This window comes from Cebus imitator, unplaced genomic scaffold (genome assembly GCF_001604975.1).
Source record: "Cebus imitator isolate Cc_AM_T3 unplaced genomic scaffold, Cebus_imitator-1.0 Scaffold345, whole genome shotgun sequence".
NCBI classification, from domain to species: domain Eukaryota; kingdom Metazoa; phylum Chordata; class Mammalia; order Primates; family Cebidae; genus Cebus; species Cebus imitator.
The window spans coordinates 1445011-1461506 of record NW_016107660.1 but is presented as its reverse complement, the minus strand read 5'-3'; the positions used below and the strand labels follow the sequence as shown (position 1 = coordinate 1461506).

At 36.5% G+C, this 16496-nt stretch overlaps 1 protein-coding gene across 2 annotated transcripts in view; it reads left to right on the top strand.

The window, feature by feature from the left end:
- Window positions 1-16496, top strand: part of CEP128 (centrosomal protein 128) — a 458914-nt gene that overhangs the window by 360425 nt on the left and 81993 nt on the right. For both annotated transcript variants that reach the window (XM_017505934.2, XM_037730456.1), the window contains exon 20: window positions 14604-14653. In XM_017505934.2, coding sequence (XP_017361423.1) covers window positions 14604-14653 — 50 coding nt within the window. The remainder of the gene's footprint in view (window positions 1-14603; window positions 14654-16496) is intronic.

The window sequence follows — 16496 nt, the reverse complement described above, 5'->3', positions numbered from 1 at the left end:
ATTTTTAGTAGAGACGGGGTTTCACCATGTTGACCAGGATGGTCTCGATCTCTTGCCCTCGTGATCCACCCGCCTCGGCCTCCCAAAGTGCTGGGATTACAGGCTTGAGTCCTCAGTTTTTTAGATATCGTTTCCTTTAGGGTTTTTTTTTTTTTTTTTGGTATATATTTAAAATAAATTATATAAGGTGTTTGAGTAGTAATTGTAACATCTGGGCTTTCTTAGTGTGACCAAGTTTTTTTTCTTTCTTTCTTTTTTAAACTAGTAGAGTAACTAACTATATACTTTGCTTTAGAAGTATGTATAATTACAGTAGTCTAGAAAAAGGAATATGACTCTGGACTAGGGTGGTTGCAATGAACTGCACAGGGAAGGACAAGTGTTGAGGCGTTAACCTCAAAGGATAATTAATTAACCAATTAAAATTTAATGTCCATTATCTGTTGTGCCTAAAACACTTCTGAACTTTTCAGCTAAACTTTTATTTTGAGGTTGATGTTAGATTCACATGAAGTAATAAATAATAAGAGAGATCCTATAATACATAAAGATCCTTTTACCTATTTTCCTCCAGTGGAAATATTTTATAAAATCATTGTACAGTATCACAGCCAGGGTATTGACATTGATACTGTCAAGATATAGAACATTTTCGTCAACACGAAGATCTACCATATTTTTATATATTTTATAGCCACATGCACTTCTCTTCCACTCTAACTTCATTTTTAAACCCTGGCAGTCAATGATCTGTTCTCCATTTCTATAATTTGGATTTTCTATTCTGTTTAATTGCTTTTGTATTCTATTCTATTGATGTATGAGCATAGCCCTCCAGCGAACGACAATCTTGATACTCTAACTACATAATAAGTCTAGAAATTGGGTAGCCTTATTTCTTCCAATTTGTTCTTAATTTCTAAAATTTGTTTTACTTTATCTAGTTCACTTTCCTTTCCATATAGATTTAAGAATAATCTTGTTGTTAACTACAAAAATTGTTTCTGGTATTTTGGTAGACATTTTATGGAACTTGCAGATTAATTTGCAGAGAACTGACATCTTTATTATGTGAGTCTTCCAATCCATGAATACAGTATGTCTTATAATTAATTTAGGCCTTGTTTAATTTCTTTCATGACAGTGTTTTGTTTTCTGCAAACAGATTCTTTACATGTTTTGTTAAATTTGTACTTAAATATTTCATTTTTGAGTCATTTCAAATGGAGTGATTTTAAATAGTATAATAATTTTAAATTTTGTCATCCACATGTTCACTTTTAATGTGTAGAAATATAATATAATATAATATAATATAATATATTTTTGTTTGTTTATCTTGTATTTTGTGACCCTGCTGAACTCACTTATTGGTTTTAAGAGGTGGGTTTTTATTGTTTTGTAGAGTCTTTGGAATTTTTTAAATGATGACACTTTTTTTCTTTACTTCCAATCTTCAAGCTTTTAGTTTCTTTTCTTCATTATATTATAGAACTTCTTGTACTATGATGAATAAGAATTGTGAGAATAGATATTTTTGCTTATTTCTCATCTTAAGTGGAAAACATTTCAGTCTTTCATCATTTAGTATAATAATGGCCATAGGTTTTTTTTTTTTTTTGTAGCTGAGCAATTCCCTTCTAGTTCCTTTTTCTGAGTTTATTTTTATCATAAATGTTCAATGAATTTTGTCAAATACTTGTTATTCATTGATTGATATGCTCCTGTGATTTTTTTTATGTCTTTAGCCTGTCAAGATGATGGATTACATTGATTTTTGAATACTAAACCAACTTTTATGCCTAGAATAAATGCAACTGGTCATGTTACATAATTTTTGTTAAAAGTTGCTAAATTCTATTTGCTTATTATTAAAAAAGATTTTTCTTCTATGCTCAGCAGAAAGCTGCAGTTTTTTTCTTTCCTCTCTTTGTTTTTTGGGGAGCAATTGTCTGTATGTTTTTGGTATCAGAGTAAAATCGGCTAAATAAAATAAATAGGAAATATTCCATTTTCTTCTTTTTACTGAAGGAGATTATAAAAACTGATACCAATTCTTCTCTAAACATTTGGTAAAAGTTACTAGTGAAACCATCAGAGCTGGAGATTTCTGTTCTGGGAGTTTTAAAATGACACATTCATTGTTCTAAATCGCTATAAGGCTATTTAAAGTAGGTATTTTATATTTGGTAAGTTACGGCACTTTGTGTTCCATATCTTCTAAATTTTCAAATTTATATTTGAAAAGTTGTTTGCAGTCTTCTCTTAAAATCCTTCTTACATCAGCAGGATCTATAGTAATACCTTTATTCCTAATTTTGATAATTGTGTTTTCTCTTCTCCCTCCCTTGTATTCTACCCCTCTCTCTTTCTCTGTCAATCTTGGTTAAGATTTGTCAATTTTATTGAACTATGTAAGGGACCAGCTCATTGTTTCATTGATTTTTTTTTTCTTCTTGTTCTCTATTGTTTCCTGTTCTCAGTTTCATTGATTTTTGTTCTGATCCTATTACGTCTGCTTGCTGGGTTTTCCTTAAGGTTCTTGAGGTGAGAGCATAGAGTATTCATTTGAGACTTTTCCTCCTTTCAAATGCATGCATTTAGTTTCATAAATTTTCCTCTCAGGACTGCGTCAGCTTTGTCCTACAAATTTTGATATGTAATATTTTTGTGATTTTTTTTCTTTTTCTTTATTTTTAGAGAAAAGGTCTCACTGTCACTCAGACTAGACTGCAATGGCCCAACCAGCTATATAGCCACCAAATCCTGGGTTCAAGTGATCCTTCTGCCTCAGCCTTCCAAGTAGCTAGGACTGTAGGTGCAAGCCACTATACCCAGCTAATCATACTTTAAAATTTTTTCTTGAGAAGGGACCTCACTGTGTTGCCCAGGCTGGTCTCAAACTTCCGGGCTCAAGTGATCCCCTTGCCTCAGTCTCCCAAAGCCCTGGGATCATAGGCATGAACCACTGTGCCTAGATGTTTTCATTTTTATCCTGTTCATGGTATTTTTAAACTTCCCTTGAGACATTTTCTTTGACTCATGGATTATTTAGAAGTATTTATTTAGTTTCTAAGTATTTATAGGTTTTCTGTTATACCTCTGTATATTCTTGATGGTTTTCTGTAAAATATTTCTGTCAGTTGTTGAGAGTGTAATATTGAAGTCTAACTCTAATTTGAATTCGATCATTCTTATTTTTCGTTAATATTTGCATGTTTTTTTTTACTTTCATGATATAATACCTATATGATTACACTTTAGTGAGTTTTCTGTAGATAGCATAAAATTGGGCGTGTTTTTTAATTCACTCTTATAGCCTCTGTCTGTTAATTGGTGTATTTAAGCCATTTTTATATAATATAATTATCAGTATGTTAAGATTTAAGTCTGCCTTTTGGTTTGTTTTTTCCTGTGTTCTGTCTTTTCTCTTCCTCCATCCCACCTCCCCCAGCCCCCCCACTGCTGATATGATTTGGCTCTGTCCCCACTCAAACCTCATCTTGAATTGTAGCTTCCATAATTTCCACTTGGGAGGGACATGGTGGGAGGTAATTGAATCATGGGGGCAGGTCTTTCCCTGCTTTTCTGGTGATAGTGAATAAGTCTCATGAGATCTGACAGTTTTATAAGGGGAGTTCCCCTACACAAGCTCTCTTGCCCACCACTCTGCAAGACATGACTTTGTTCCTCCTTGGCCTTCTGCCGTGATTGTGAGACCTCCCCAGCCATTTGGAACTGTGAGTTTATTAAAACTCTTTCCTCTATAAATTACCCAGTCTCAGGTATGTCTTTATTAGCAGTGTGAAAACAGACTAATACGCCTTCCATCCTTTGAGTTGTTTGAATAGTCTTTAGAATTACATTTTGATTTATCATGTGTTTTTGAGTAAAACTCTTTGTATAAGCTTTCAGTAGTTCTTCTGGGTATTATATATATCTAGCTTATCACAGTCTATGTGATATCACAATATCATCATTTTACCAAATTGAAACCTAGAAAGTTTCTCTGTTTACATTGTTTTACCCTTCCTGTTAATTAATCATAAATTTTCCCTCTACATACTTAGAGGACCACATAAGATATTGTTACAATTTTTGCTTCAATCATCAAACATAATTTAGAAAATTCAAAAGAAGTCTGTTGTATGTATTTATATTTTTGTTTGTGTCCTTTCTATTTTCCTCTTCTGAGATTCTTTCTCTTATCATGTCCTTTCTGTTTAGAGAATTTCTTTTATTCATTCTTTAGGATAGGTCTGCTAGCAATAAATTATCTTAATTTTTTTCCTGGAAATGTCTTCCCTTCACCTCTATTCCTAAACAGTATTTTCACTAGATATAGGATTCTGGGTTGTCAGTTCTGCTTTTTAGCACTTTTTAAAAATGTGACTTTTTTAATGACCTCTGTGGTTTCTGATGAGAATTTCACTATTATTCTAATTGTTTCTCCCTATAACTAAGATGTTGTTTCCCTCCTACTGCTTTCAAACTTGTTCTTTGTCTTTGGCATTTAGAACTCTGACTATAAAGTATCTTCATGTGAATTTCCTTATGTTTCTCTTCTTTGTGGTTCACATAGGTTCTTCAATCCAAGAGTTATGTCTCTTGTCAAAATTTGGAAATTTTCATATGTGCAAACACATGCTTGCCATCTCAAGATAAATACCCAGTTCTGTAAGGATTCATTTCATTGCTTCAGCACAACACAGGTTGACTCCAAGCCATGCTGCAGCTGCTCATTCTTGTGACTCCTTACTGGCTACTCACTGGGTATCTTCCTGAATTGTTCTTTATATATGAAGCAGATTCCTGAATTCTCATTATTTTCCACTGTGTGAAGGATAATGGTAAAATGCTTGTTACCTGAATTTTCAAATTCAGTCCAGAAAAAAAAATTTTTAAGATATAATATTAAACTAATTTACTGGCATCTACATTCTGGTAGATGACATCATATTGCATGTTGGATAGTTATTAACTAGTTTCTTACAGACATCATCATTTTTAAAAAATACTTAGAGAAATACTATTTGCCAAGCACTGAGGATATAGTGGTAAACAGTTCTTACCCTTGGGGTATTGCATACCAAACTGTACCTTGAATGTTAGTATCAGCACATGCCTTTTATAGGGATGACTAAACTTAATAGCTTGGTCTACATAATTACACTCCAGCCTAGGTGCAGAAGTAGGTATAATTTTAAGCAATTCACTAAGAAATTTTTGAGGAGCTAAAAGCAGGTGTGCATGACTCTTTCACTGAGGAAACTAACAATTTTGGAGTCACAGCTTATGACATGTTACATTCAAGTTTTGCCACGAAAGACCTTGTTTTCACTGTTCCTACCTTGTCATGGTTTCTTCACAAGGCTTTCACTGAATGTGGTATGCCAGATGCCATGTATAGTACATTTTGATTACCAGATAATTGAGAGTAGATGTTATGAACCCTTAAATTTGCTTAGAGTTGAATTTATCACTTAATGAAAGTTACGTGTATTGATTTTCTATTAATACTATAATGAATTGCCACAAATTTAGTGACTTAAATCACACACTTCTGGAGGTCAGAAGTCAAAATGGATCTCACTGTGCTAAAATCAGGATGTCAACAGGGCTGCCTTACTCTTTGAAGGCTCTTGAAGAGTCTGTTTTCCTGCCTTTTCCAGCTTCTAGAGGTTTCCTTCATCCCTTGGCTCATGCCCCCCTTCCTCTATTTTCAAAGTCAGCAAGGACCAGTTGAGACTTTTTCACAGTGTCATTTGATTACATTGGGCCTACATGGGTAATAAAGGATAATCTTCACAATAAAAATATCTGATTAACTACCTTAATTTACACTTTCTTATCCCGTTTTATTCTTCATGACTACTTCATGAAGTGAGATAAGAATCAAAGTGGTTTGAAGCTTTGTGGATGAGGAGACTGAGACAAAGAGGACTTAAGTGATCTGCCCAACTGGAGGTATAGCAAAATGATTTCTAAAATTCAGTAAAAGCTCCACACTTTTTTAAAAAGTTAATTGAAGGGAAAGATAATATTTTTATGTAAAAATCTTAACATTAAGTTTGTAAGGAAAGGATTTTGTAAGATGCACACACTTTGAATAGAGTTGAGCTGTAATAATTAATCTCTAAAATGACCTCAAAGTGGGGAGGAGGTGGGGCAACAATTAAACACCATATGTCTGAACTTGGACTTCTTTTAGTAGTTTAAGGTTTTCTGACCAATCAGGTTTAAAACTGAAGATTTAAATTTCAAAATTTTTCAAAATTTAAAGTTATATTTCCTTTACTGTCAAATGTTTTGCTTTTGTGTATATATCATATGCACCTTAAAACTATCTCTGATCATTTATTTCCCTGAGGAAATAGATCACTGTACTACGCCAAATTTGGTAGAAAATACTGATATTTATGAGGAATAAGTTGAAATAAATGGTCTCTACTGAAGCCCAGGAAATATTTACATTGCAGTGTCCCAGTTATAAATACAGGGGTACATGCTATCTGTGTGTGAATTGCCAGAGGAAACAGTTGGTGTTTGACACTGAGCTGTGCTCTGTAATTAAGTGCACATCACTGATATATGTCATACCATCATTCTACTTCTGAGTTATGTTTTACTCTTAGAATGTAAGAATTGCAGAAGCTAGAAAAAAATTCACTGAAAAATTCAAATTTCATTTTGATCTAGAGTAAACCCAGCTATCTATAAGGCCTGAAAAGCCTAGATCTGGTTCAGCAGTAGACACCTCAAGAAACCAGCACGAACTTTTGTAGCTTCTGTAAGAAGAGGTGATCAAGGAGTAAGTCAAATATCCAGCACTTCTGTGGGCCCCAAAAATATATACCCAGCTGACCTTATGAGTCTAGAATAAGAACAGAGCATAGGATAAATTGTCTCCCAGCCTAAGTAATTTAAATAAAAGCAAACTTTCCATTAGGTGAATGTAATTCAGAGTGCATATGGGAAGAAAGATGATTTTATGCCTGGATTTCAGCATATGAAAATTATTCTTGAAGTAATGTCTACAATACATCATAAACTTCTCTTGCTCATTTTGGCCAAGACACCTCATAGGCCAATTTAGAACAGTGATGTGTTTCCTAATGAATATGTTCTTACTCTCTCTGCTCATGTAACCAGTAGAAATGACAAAAAACTTAATAGTTGACTGAGCCAGAACTTTCATTCTATATCTGGATGTTTGTCGGTGCCAGACCCAAGAATAAGGTGTAATGGGTAGATTATTGTGCTATTTTCTGTACTGTAGCCGTTTTGTGGCAAGAGGTTTTAAATCTCTAAGGTTGTCGGAGTGGAAAGTTTCACCAGAAATGAATTAACATCAAAGAAAAACATGAGTACCTGTATTTGGATGTTTTACCACATACCGAAGACAGACAGTGGACTATAAACCTTTCATTTATTGGACCAATTGGGTTCCATCTGTAGACCAGCATGTTGTTTCAGTGTCTGAGACAAACCACAAGGGATAGCCATACTTTTTGAATGTTGTTCTTCATTTTAACCTGTGTGTTTTCTGTGGTAAGGCCGGATGAGAAAACGCTTAACTCGTAGTATATCCAGATATGTACCAGTGGGTGGCAGTAGATATGGCAGAGTTCTAAGCTCCTTATAATGGATGACGTCTAAAAGCAGTTTACTAATAGGCCTTTTTTGCTTGTTTGTTTTAAATTGCAGCTGATTGTTTTGCACATATTTTCCTGATTTTAGCAGAGAGATTTAAGAGTGATTTTTTAAAAAATAATAATGAGAGCTAATACATATATGATGCTTCTTATACCAAGCATTATTTTAATATATAGGAAATATATATTAACTGAAAGCCCAAAACATTTGATTGTTGTTTAGGTTTTTGAGTTATATAGTCATATTGTTATACTTTTATTCTGTTTTTCTTTACTAGTGTAATAAAATAGGGAAAACATTTGCTGGCAAATGTTATATGAAGCTGAGAAACTATTTAACTGTCATTCATTGAAACAGATTTTGTGTTGATGTTTGATTTTGTGAAATCTTCTGTATGCTGTATATTGAATACATCTTGCTGAAATAACTGCCTTCTCAAGTGTCTAGGTATTTGCTTTCCATCATAGCTACATTTTTGGATGTCATCTCCCAAAACTGGGGAATTTTAATGTGGACAGTTGGTAACTGTAGGTCTTCCCAAAGATTGTTGATGCTACACAAGTGCTTTAATGAAGTTTTCTTTTGTTTCTGTTTGGAGAGAAAATATATAGGCATTGACAATAGAACTTGGAATATTGTGTGATTTCATTACAAATCTTGAAAGTCAAAGCAGGGCTGTCACTTTTGTGGACCCTGCTCCAATTCAAAAGCCCTGGGCTCAGATAAATGCACCATTAACTAGCTATGTGACACTAACGGAGGCATTTGATCTCAGAACTCAGTCCTCCACTGTGTAACCTCAGAACATTAGATTAGATCAGTGGCTTTCGGTCAGGATAATTTGGAGCTTTGCAGCTTCACCGTGCCACCACAGGTGGCAGGATAGGAACTTGGCAGGCTGACCCCCAGGCCTTCCACTTCTGTTTCCTTGAAAGTAACTCTTTCTTAGATTTTTACCTGTTGATAATTTACCTTTAATACTTTACCTTATTACCTGTTAATAATTTACATTACAGAGTATATATGATTTCACTTATAAGACAGAATTATACTTCTTTAGGGAAAAAAGCAACCCTAGGATTAGATTATTTCTGTGTTCACTTTTGTCTCTAAAATGTCAATGCTTCCAATAACTGGGTAGCTAAGGAAGAAAAAGAGAAACTGGCCATTATCTTTGGCATGTAACTAATGTCTTGGGTATCTGGAATGGAATGATAGAAGGCTGAGCCCATAATTTATAGGCTCTTAAGGGTTGTAGTGTGCTGTTTTATTTGAGGAATTTCATTATGTGAAATTCTATGAATACCACTCACGAATAGAAGTAGCATAAATTTACTTTTTAATAAAATATTGAATTATTTTGAAAATTTGTGTTATCTATTGTTTTTGGTAAATGTCAGGACACGTAGAGTAACACTGAACAGGAGCACTGAATTACAGTGAATTATAAGAGCCAGAGCTAAATGCTTTTGTCTAAACTGCAATCAGTAACTCGGCATATTCTGCTGTCACTGTTACTCTGTCCAGTGCTGTTGTTATAAATGTTGCTGTGTCAGAAGCCCCGTTTCTGTAACTTTCTCTCCATTATCAGCTGGGCTGAGTTATAATATGAATGAGGCATTTTAAAGGAATGGTTAAAGGAAAAAATAGTCATTTCTCAATTTGATCTTCAGTCTTCCTAGGAAGGGTCAAGTTACTAGATGGATGTGTTGCTCATACACACCTCTGCATGATTCACCGTTTATAAATAAATGATCTATCTGCCTCTTGGATACCAAAAACCAGAATCAACATTAAAAATTATCAAACCTCCTTAAACAGCCAGATCACTGGTTGCAAAGACTGCAGAGGAAGACATATAAAACTATCTTAGCCAAAAACATAGTCGTGATATATTAACCCTAAGTGTGGCAGAGAACCGTAAAGTGGAAACAAAACAGGACAGCTGGATTCACCAGTTCTCATCCATAATGTTCTGCTTTTTAATATGCTTTTTATATTTTTCTCCCTCTTATGGTTTGATGTCATAATGAGTTAATATCAGCTCATTTAAAAAATTGGAACCATTTCAAGGAAAATACACAAGGCTGCTACCCTTTTCCCCAAAGATCTTTCATTAACAAACGATGATGGAAGCAAATTTTACCACGGCAATCTGCATGGTGTTGCTATTTGTATGAAACAGCAAACCAGAGAATAATAAAAGAAAACACGGTGTCAGTGGTAAGCAAGGGAGCAGAGCAGCCCTTCAGCTTTTTCCACGCTAATAAGAACAAACAAGATCGTTCATTATAATGAGGGGTAATAATCACACTCAGTTATCACAGTGTTAAGTCACTTCAGCTATCTAGAGGTCTCACCTACATTCTCTCATGTTTTTTCTGTTTGCAGTAGAGTGGTGCTTCTCAACGATGCCCAGTAGCCATATTTCTTCAGCACAGGTTAATAACCCCGTTCATCATTGCAAATGTATGTGCTTAAAAATGCACCTAATGAGCAAGCAGTGGCATACAGCACTGATGTGGGTGGAGTGAGCAATTTTGGGGCTCTAAGTTAAATATCAAAGATAGAAAGGCAGTAGATAAGGAGACCGTGGATGTAAAGTTACGGACTGGCTGGGCACAGTGGCTCACGACTCTAATCCTAGCACTTTGGGAGGCCGGGGCAGATCACTTGGGGTTAGGAGTTCAAGACCAACTGTCCAACATGGTGAAACTCCTTCTCTACTAAAAATATAAAAAGTAGCCGGGCATGGTGGTGGGCATCTGTAATCCCAGCTACTGAGGCAGGAGAGTCACTTGAAACCAGGAGGTGGAGGTTGCAGTGAGCCGAGATCCTGCCACTGCACTCCAGCCTGGGCATCTGAGTGAGACCCTGTCTAAAAAAGAAAGTCATGGCTGCCCTGATTGGTGACTTGGCATCAGAGAACTTTTAAAGCAGGTCAGAAGAATACAAACAAGTGTGTATTTTATTTTTAAGTAACATTATGAAGAAGGGTGCAAGTCAGTATTGAGCAGTACAAATGAGAGCATGATTAGCCAGAGCAGGATGATAGGGGAGCAAAGCTCTAAAAGCGACTGGTGAACTCAGCCAGACCATTTGCATTTCTTTGAGTCTTATGTCTTCGTATATTTGTTATAGGACAAAACATTTTAAGGTGGACTAGAAAGTTCTTCTCAACTCTTAAGTTCTCTAGGTTTCTGAATAGAGATAAAAGGGTTCAATACAACCACATCCCTAGAGACTTTAAAAAATGGCAATAATCCAACTAAAGCTAATTTAAGAAAAAAAAAGAATAGAAGGAGGTTTGTGGCATCAGTCAAGGGTGTAGTCCTCAAGCAGCTCTCTCTCTCTTTTTTTTTTTTTTGAGACGGAGTTTCACTCACGTTACCCAGGCTAGAGTGCAATGGCGTGATCTCGGCTCACCGCAACCTCCGCCTCCTGGGTTCAGGCAATTCTCCTGCCTCAGCCTCCTGAGTAGCTGGGACTACAGGCACGCGCCACCATGCCCAGCTAATTTTTTGTATTTTTAGTAGAGACGGGGTTTCACCATGTTGACCAGGATGGTCTCGATCTCTTGACCTCATGATTCACCCGCCTCGGCCTCCCAAAGTGCTGGGATTACAGGCTTGAGCCACCACGCCCGGCCAGTTCTCTCTCTTTTTTTTGGCTTTCATTTCTTCTTTACCTCACCCTCATTGCTGAATAAGTTTCTTCAACACAGTAGAAAATACAGACTTCTGAACACCAGGCTAATAAGCTAATAAGCCACTATAAGCTGTGGCTTCAAAGGAGAAAGTTTCTTTCCTGGCATCCCTATTAATCCTCTAAAAGGACACCTCTGGTGTTGCTTAGCTCATATACTCAGGGCAATAAGATGCTCTTACCTGCTAGCCTGGGTCTTGGCCTACTTTTGCAGCAGGAAGGGTTAGTTAGGCCTCTTGACCGAAAGTTTCATGGAAATCACGTGGAAAAGAGGAACAGGAGTTTTCAAAGGGTAAAAACAAAACCAAAACAGGTATCTGCTTATACGCTTTATACAAGATGGTCAGTCAGGGAGAATATTTATTTAAAATTTAAAATGTATGTATTTAAAATGCCAATTCTAGGAATTCTTTGGTTGTTTTTATTCAGCCATCCCAAATCAAGCATTGTCATTGGCATCAGATTTGTTGGAAGAGCAGTGTGACCTGTATATATTTCACGAAAACTGAGAACATAATTTTTAAGTTGCTATAATTTTATGGAGTTCTGTGAGTAGACTGGACTTCTTTCCATTTATATTTTATCAAGCGAGTGAGTTGTGTTTGGCTGCAGAAAAGATCTGATACTCATTATTGATCCAGTAAGTTTTATCTAAGCTGTTTGGTGTTGCCATACTAACTTGACTCTAAAGGAACAAGATTAGTGTTCTTTTGTGGTTGACGAACCCCACTATGTATCACCCCAGTTCCACTGCACCATTAAACAACACAATTCATTACAAAGGGCCCAGCTCTGAAAATCCCCTAATAACCAGCAGTAATGGAGCTAAGTAGTCACATCCTCATAGGAGCACAGCAGTGATCTTATATCTTACAAATATTGAAGAGGGTTGGGCTAAGGACTCAGTTTACTGAAACCAGTTGGTGTAGAAATCTGTTGTTTTGGCCTGTATGATGTCCATCCTTCCATCTTCTGTTACAGACCCTAATTTTGCATTTGGAAACTATTCTTTCTATTCGTAGTCCAATCCTTTTGGGGTTATCCATGAAAGTACTCCATACTTTCCCCTAGCCAAGCAGTGGGCAAGAGATCTAAGCTAGGCTCAATAGCTGTTCTCTTTTCGAAGTTTCATCTTGAGTAAAATGACACAAAGTTTAGAGGAGCCCAGAATAAAATGCTCATCAGCTCATGCTGCCCACATGTTGACCCACACAGACCTGCCCTAATTGTTATTCCCTTCATATTTGGGATCCTCTTTTCCAATGTATCTGTTAGTTACCTCTGTATCCTTCTAATAAACTCTAAATACACATTATTCAATTAGCAACTCATTGCTATCAGTTGGCAAGTCCTGGGTACCAAACCACTCCATGATTCCGTTGATTTAGCTCCTAGTTCTGTGAGTTGGAGTGGACGCTGGGCTCAGCTGGGCGATTTGTCTGGTCTCAGTTGGATTCACATCTCAGTCATCTGTAGTCATCCTCAGATCGACGGGGCAACTCTGCTTCTGGGCATTTGCTGGCTGGCAGCTGGGACACCTTGCAGGGTGACAGAGGTGGGAAGAGTTCTAGACCACGTGTTCATTGTCATCTAGCAGATTGGCCTGGGCCTATTCAGAGGTCAGTGACAGGGTTCCAAGTAAAAAAGTAGAAATGTGTGAGGCCTCTTAAAGCCTCGGTAAAAACTACAACAGGATGACTTCAGCCTTAGCTATATTCTATTCACTGAATCAAGTCAGGAGGCCAGCCCAGACGCAAGAAGTGAAGTACACGTGCATGGCCTCTTGATGGAAGTAGCTACAAGGCTGCAAAGCAAATGAGTGAAGATGCAGGAAGAGGAATGATTGAGGTCACTTAAGCAATCTTCCATACCCTGAGTTGGTTTCTGTATCTTATAGCTAAAGAACCTGATATGCCAATCAAAACCCCTTTAAAAACACACCTTAAAACACTGGCCTGCTCTTTTTATTTTTTGATTTGCCTGTTTATGGGAGGTTTTGGGAGCCAAAGTCTGTTCCTCTATAACATGCAGTATAGAAACAATCTCTCATCCTTAATCCAAGCATGTTGTGTCTCCAGGAGATTGCCTGCCACTCCTCTGTAACCCTCTTAGCTGTGTAGTCTCAAAGGGACATCGCCGTCAGTTCTGTCATCTGCCAGGTCTCTTGAAAGATTCATGTATCACCTTCCCAGTTACGACATGTCAGCAGGACTTTGCCACCCCACTATGTGACTTTTTCCTGCTATATCTAGTTTAGCACTTACTCCAACATTTGAGTTTGCCTTTCTGGGATACATATTAGACTTCTGTAACTTACATTTTCCTTTTATGTAACATAGCCTCTTGGTAAGCTGTATCAATGAGAGAGTAAGGCAAATACTCATGTTAATGTACACTGCTGTAGGTGTTTCTTACCAGTTTTCATGCAAGTTCTGACTCAGCCTAGTCTTCTTTGGTTTTATGAGATCTAATAAGATCATAGCACAGGGAGGTATACCTGCAGGCAGAAAATATGTTTTTTTAATAGCAAGTTCATAAATTAACGTAGGGCGCTGAGACACCGTGGCTGTATACATGCGTTAAGACAGGGCTCTCCTCAGTTGATAACCTTCCCTTCCAACCACTAATTTCTCTGGTATGGTGCCAAACTCTTAGTCAAATGTAGCTTCAATGTAGCATCCCACCCTGTCAATGTGAAACGATAATTAATAAGACTTTAGAGATGAAGCAATGTTCTACTTCCATTAATAACACCTATTATTCCAGGGTGTTTTAATTTGGTGATAAAAATTGATTCTGGGGGCAGAATGTGGCTTGGGAGCTTATTTTAAGGGCAAATCGTTTGTTTCTAATTTTTCTTTCAAAAGAAAAAGGCTTTTCTTTTTTTTCTAAAGGAGATTTTGTATTGCATTGAGTTATATAAGCATGAGACCAAATCCCTGAAGTATTGGTTTGATTACAGATTTTTATTTGATTTGGTATCATCCTTTGATATGTCAGGTAAAGCTGAGAGATCTTCCAGGGCTTCTCAGTTAGCTTAGAGTTGGCAGGCTCCAACACTCTGCCATATGTCAACAGTTGGGATCAGAGGGTGTTTCTTTTACATTGCTTCTCACACTTAAACATTAAAATCTCTTCTCAGACAACAGTTTATACAAGCTACTGGCTGAATTGCATTTGATGATAAGAGGCAACTCATTCTTACATTGCATTTTGATGGGCATTTTACTTTCTTATTATAGATCTACTAGAAGAGACCCAACGAAAAGATGAAGAAATGGAATCTCTGCAGGTAAAGTAAACTTTTAAATAGGGCGAGTATCCGTGGTATGAAAACATTCGGTTTTTTGCTCTTTTATCCTTTATTATTGTCACATTCACACTGGTACAGCAAATAGGATGACAAGTACAATGTCAGAACTGTAAAGCTGGAATTTGCTTCCTTTAGAAGTCTCTGCAAGCACTTACCTAAAGCAGAAAGCCAAATCAGCATCTATGCTACTTCTGAAAGGAAATTTTATTCCTTGGTAGCATAATAGGAACTGCAGCATTAGGAAATGAAGGCAGTATCCTCTCACAGTCATTTCCCTTAAAACAGGACTGATGACTGAGGTTGAATTCATGGAATCTACATTTTCAAGTAAAAGTCAAAAGTATTCTGACCCCATGGGTGTCATCTACCAGTGACCAACCAATTAATACATAAATAGAGCTTAAGACTACCTTGTACAGCCTGGCAATTCAATTTGGTTTATTCACATTTCTTGGGCTGGAAAATTGTGTTAGAAAGATTCCACTCAAATTTTAATTGACATTTTCATGATATGAGCAATGGATGTTAAGTTGGCATCTGATGGAAGTTCTCTCTTCCTTTCACATTGGGCTAACTTACAAATGGGTAGCTCAAGTGTCTGTCTTTATTAGGGGAAACATAATCAGTTATATTCCCATGACAGAACCAATTCACTTAATGTCACGTTGGGGATTAAGAACAGTAAATACTTTGGACGTTTAGAGATCTTCATGGACCTGGAATTACAAGGCAAGACTAGAGAGTGATGTAATGTGCTGGTTTGAGTGCCTCAACGGTAAAAATGTTTGCTTTTGGCAAATGAAAGACAGGTCATATAAAGCCCAAAGAGCAAGGGAAATGTTCTGTGATTGAGGATTCTACTACTTGATGGTATATCCATTAAGAGAAAATTGTATAATTGATCTGAAAATGCAGAGGAACTGTAGTTTATACATCCAATAAAAGTGGTACATGTTAGCTGCAGTTCTGTACAGAATAGATTATTTTAGCATCTTGTACTACATTCAGGTATAAAAAACAAAGAGCATTGGTTAGTCCAGTCTGGGGCTAGGAAGAATCTCAAGTGTATGCTTGCCCTGCCTATCTCTGTGAAACTCATATCAGCAATGCTTGTTATAAAAAGCATAGCTCTTTGTATATTAAATGTGTATATTGAGAAAGTTTTTTTAGGTGGTTATGTGTAGCATTGTGGTTATGTGTAGCATTTACCATTGCTCCCAAAATAACATACAGTATGTAAACATATTTATTGAATGTATATCTAGCCTTTTGAAATGTCAGCGCAACTGGTTTTTCCTTTAACAGTACAAATGTTGAAACTAGTAATCTCATTAAATTTAATAGCCTATGTTACTTCTCAGATGTTTGTTAAATACTGGCAGCATTTTCCACTGAAATGCCATCCAGTGCAATAGAATGTACCAGCCAACTAGCTATGGACATTTATAGATGGACAATGTGCAATATAATGTCCCAGAGCAGAAGAGTTAAATGTTGACACTTTGTAGTGGTGACTGGTGCCTGATAATAACATTTTATTATGAATAAAGAAGGAACTCTCAGAGTGTGCAAGAGTACAGAAGTCTATCACAGAAAGCCTGTAATGTTAAAGGCTAGAGGAAAATCCTTGGGGAAGCACCTGTATTCCCAAGTTTCTATATTCACGTATGAATGTCATAGATAATAGTTTGGAGAATGCTATTCAAGTATATAGGCTGAAATCCTACAATGACACAATAGTACCTAGCTCTGTTTCTGATTCACTAGGTAACCTTGGATAACTCAATTAACTTTGCTGTGCCTATTTTCTCATCTGTAATAG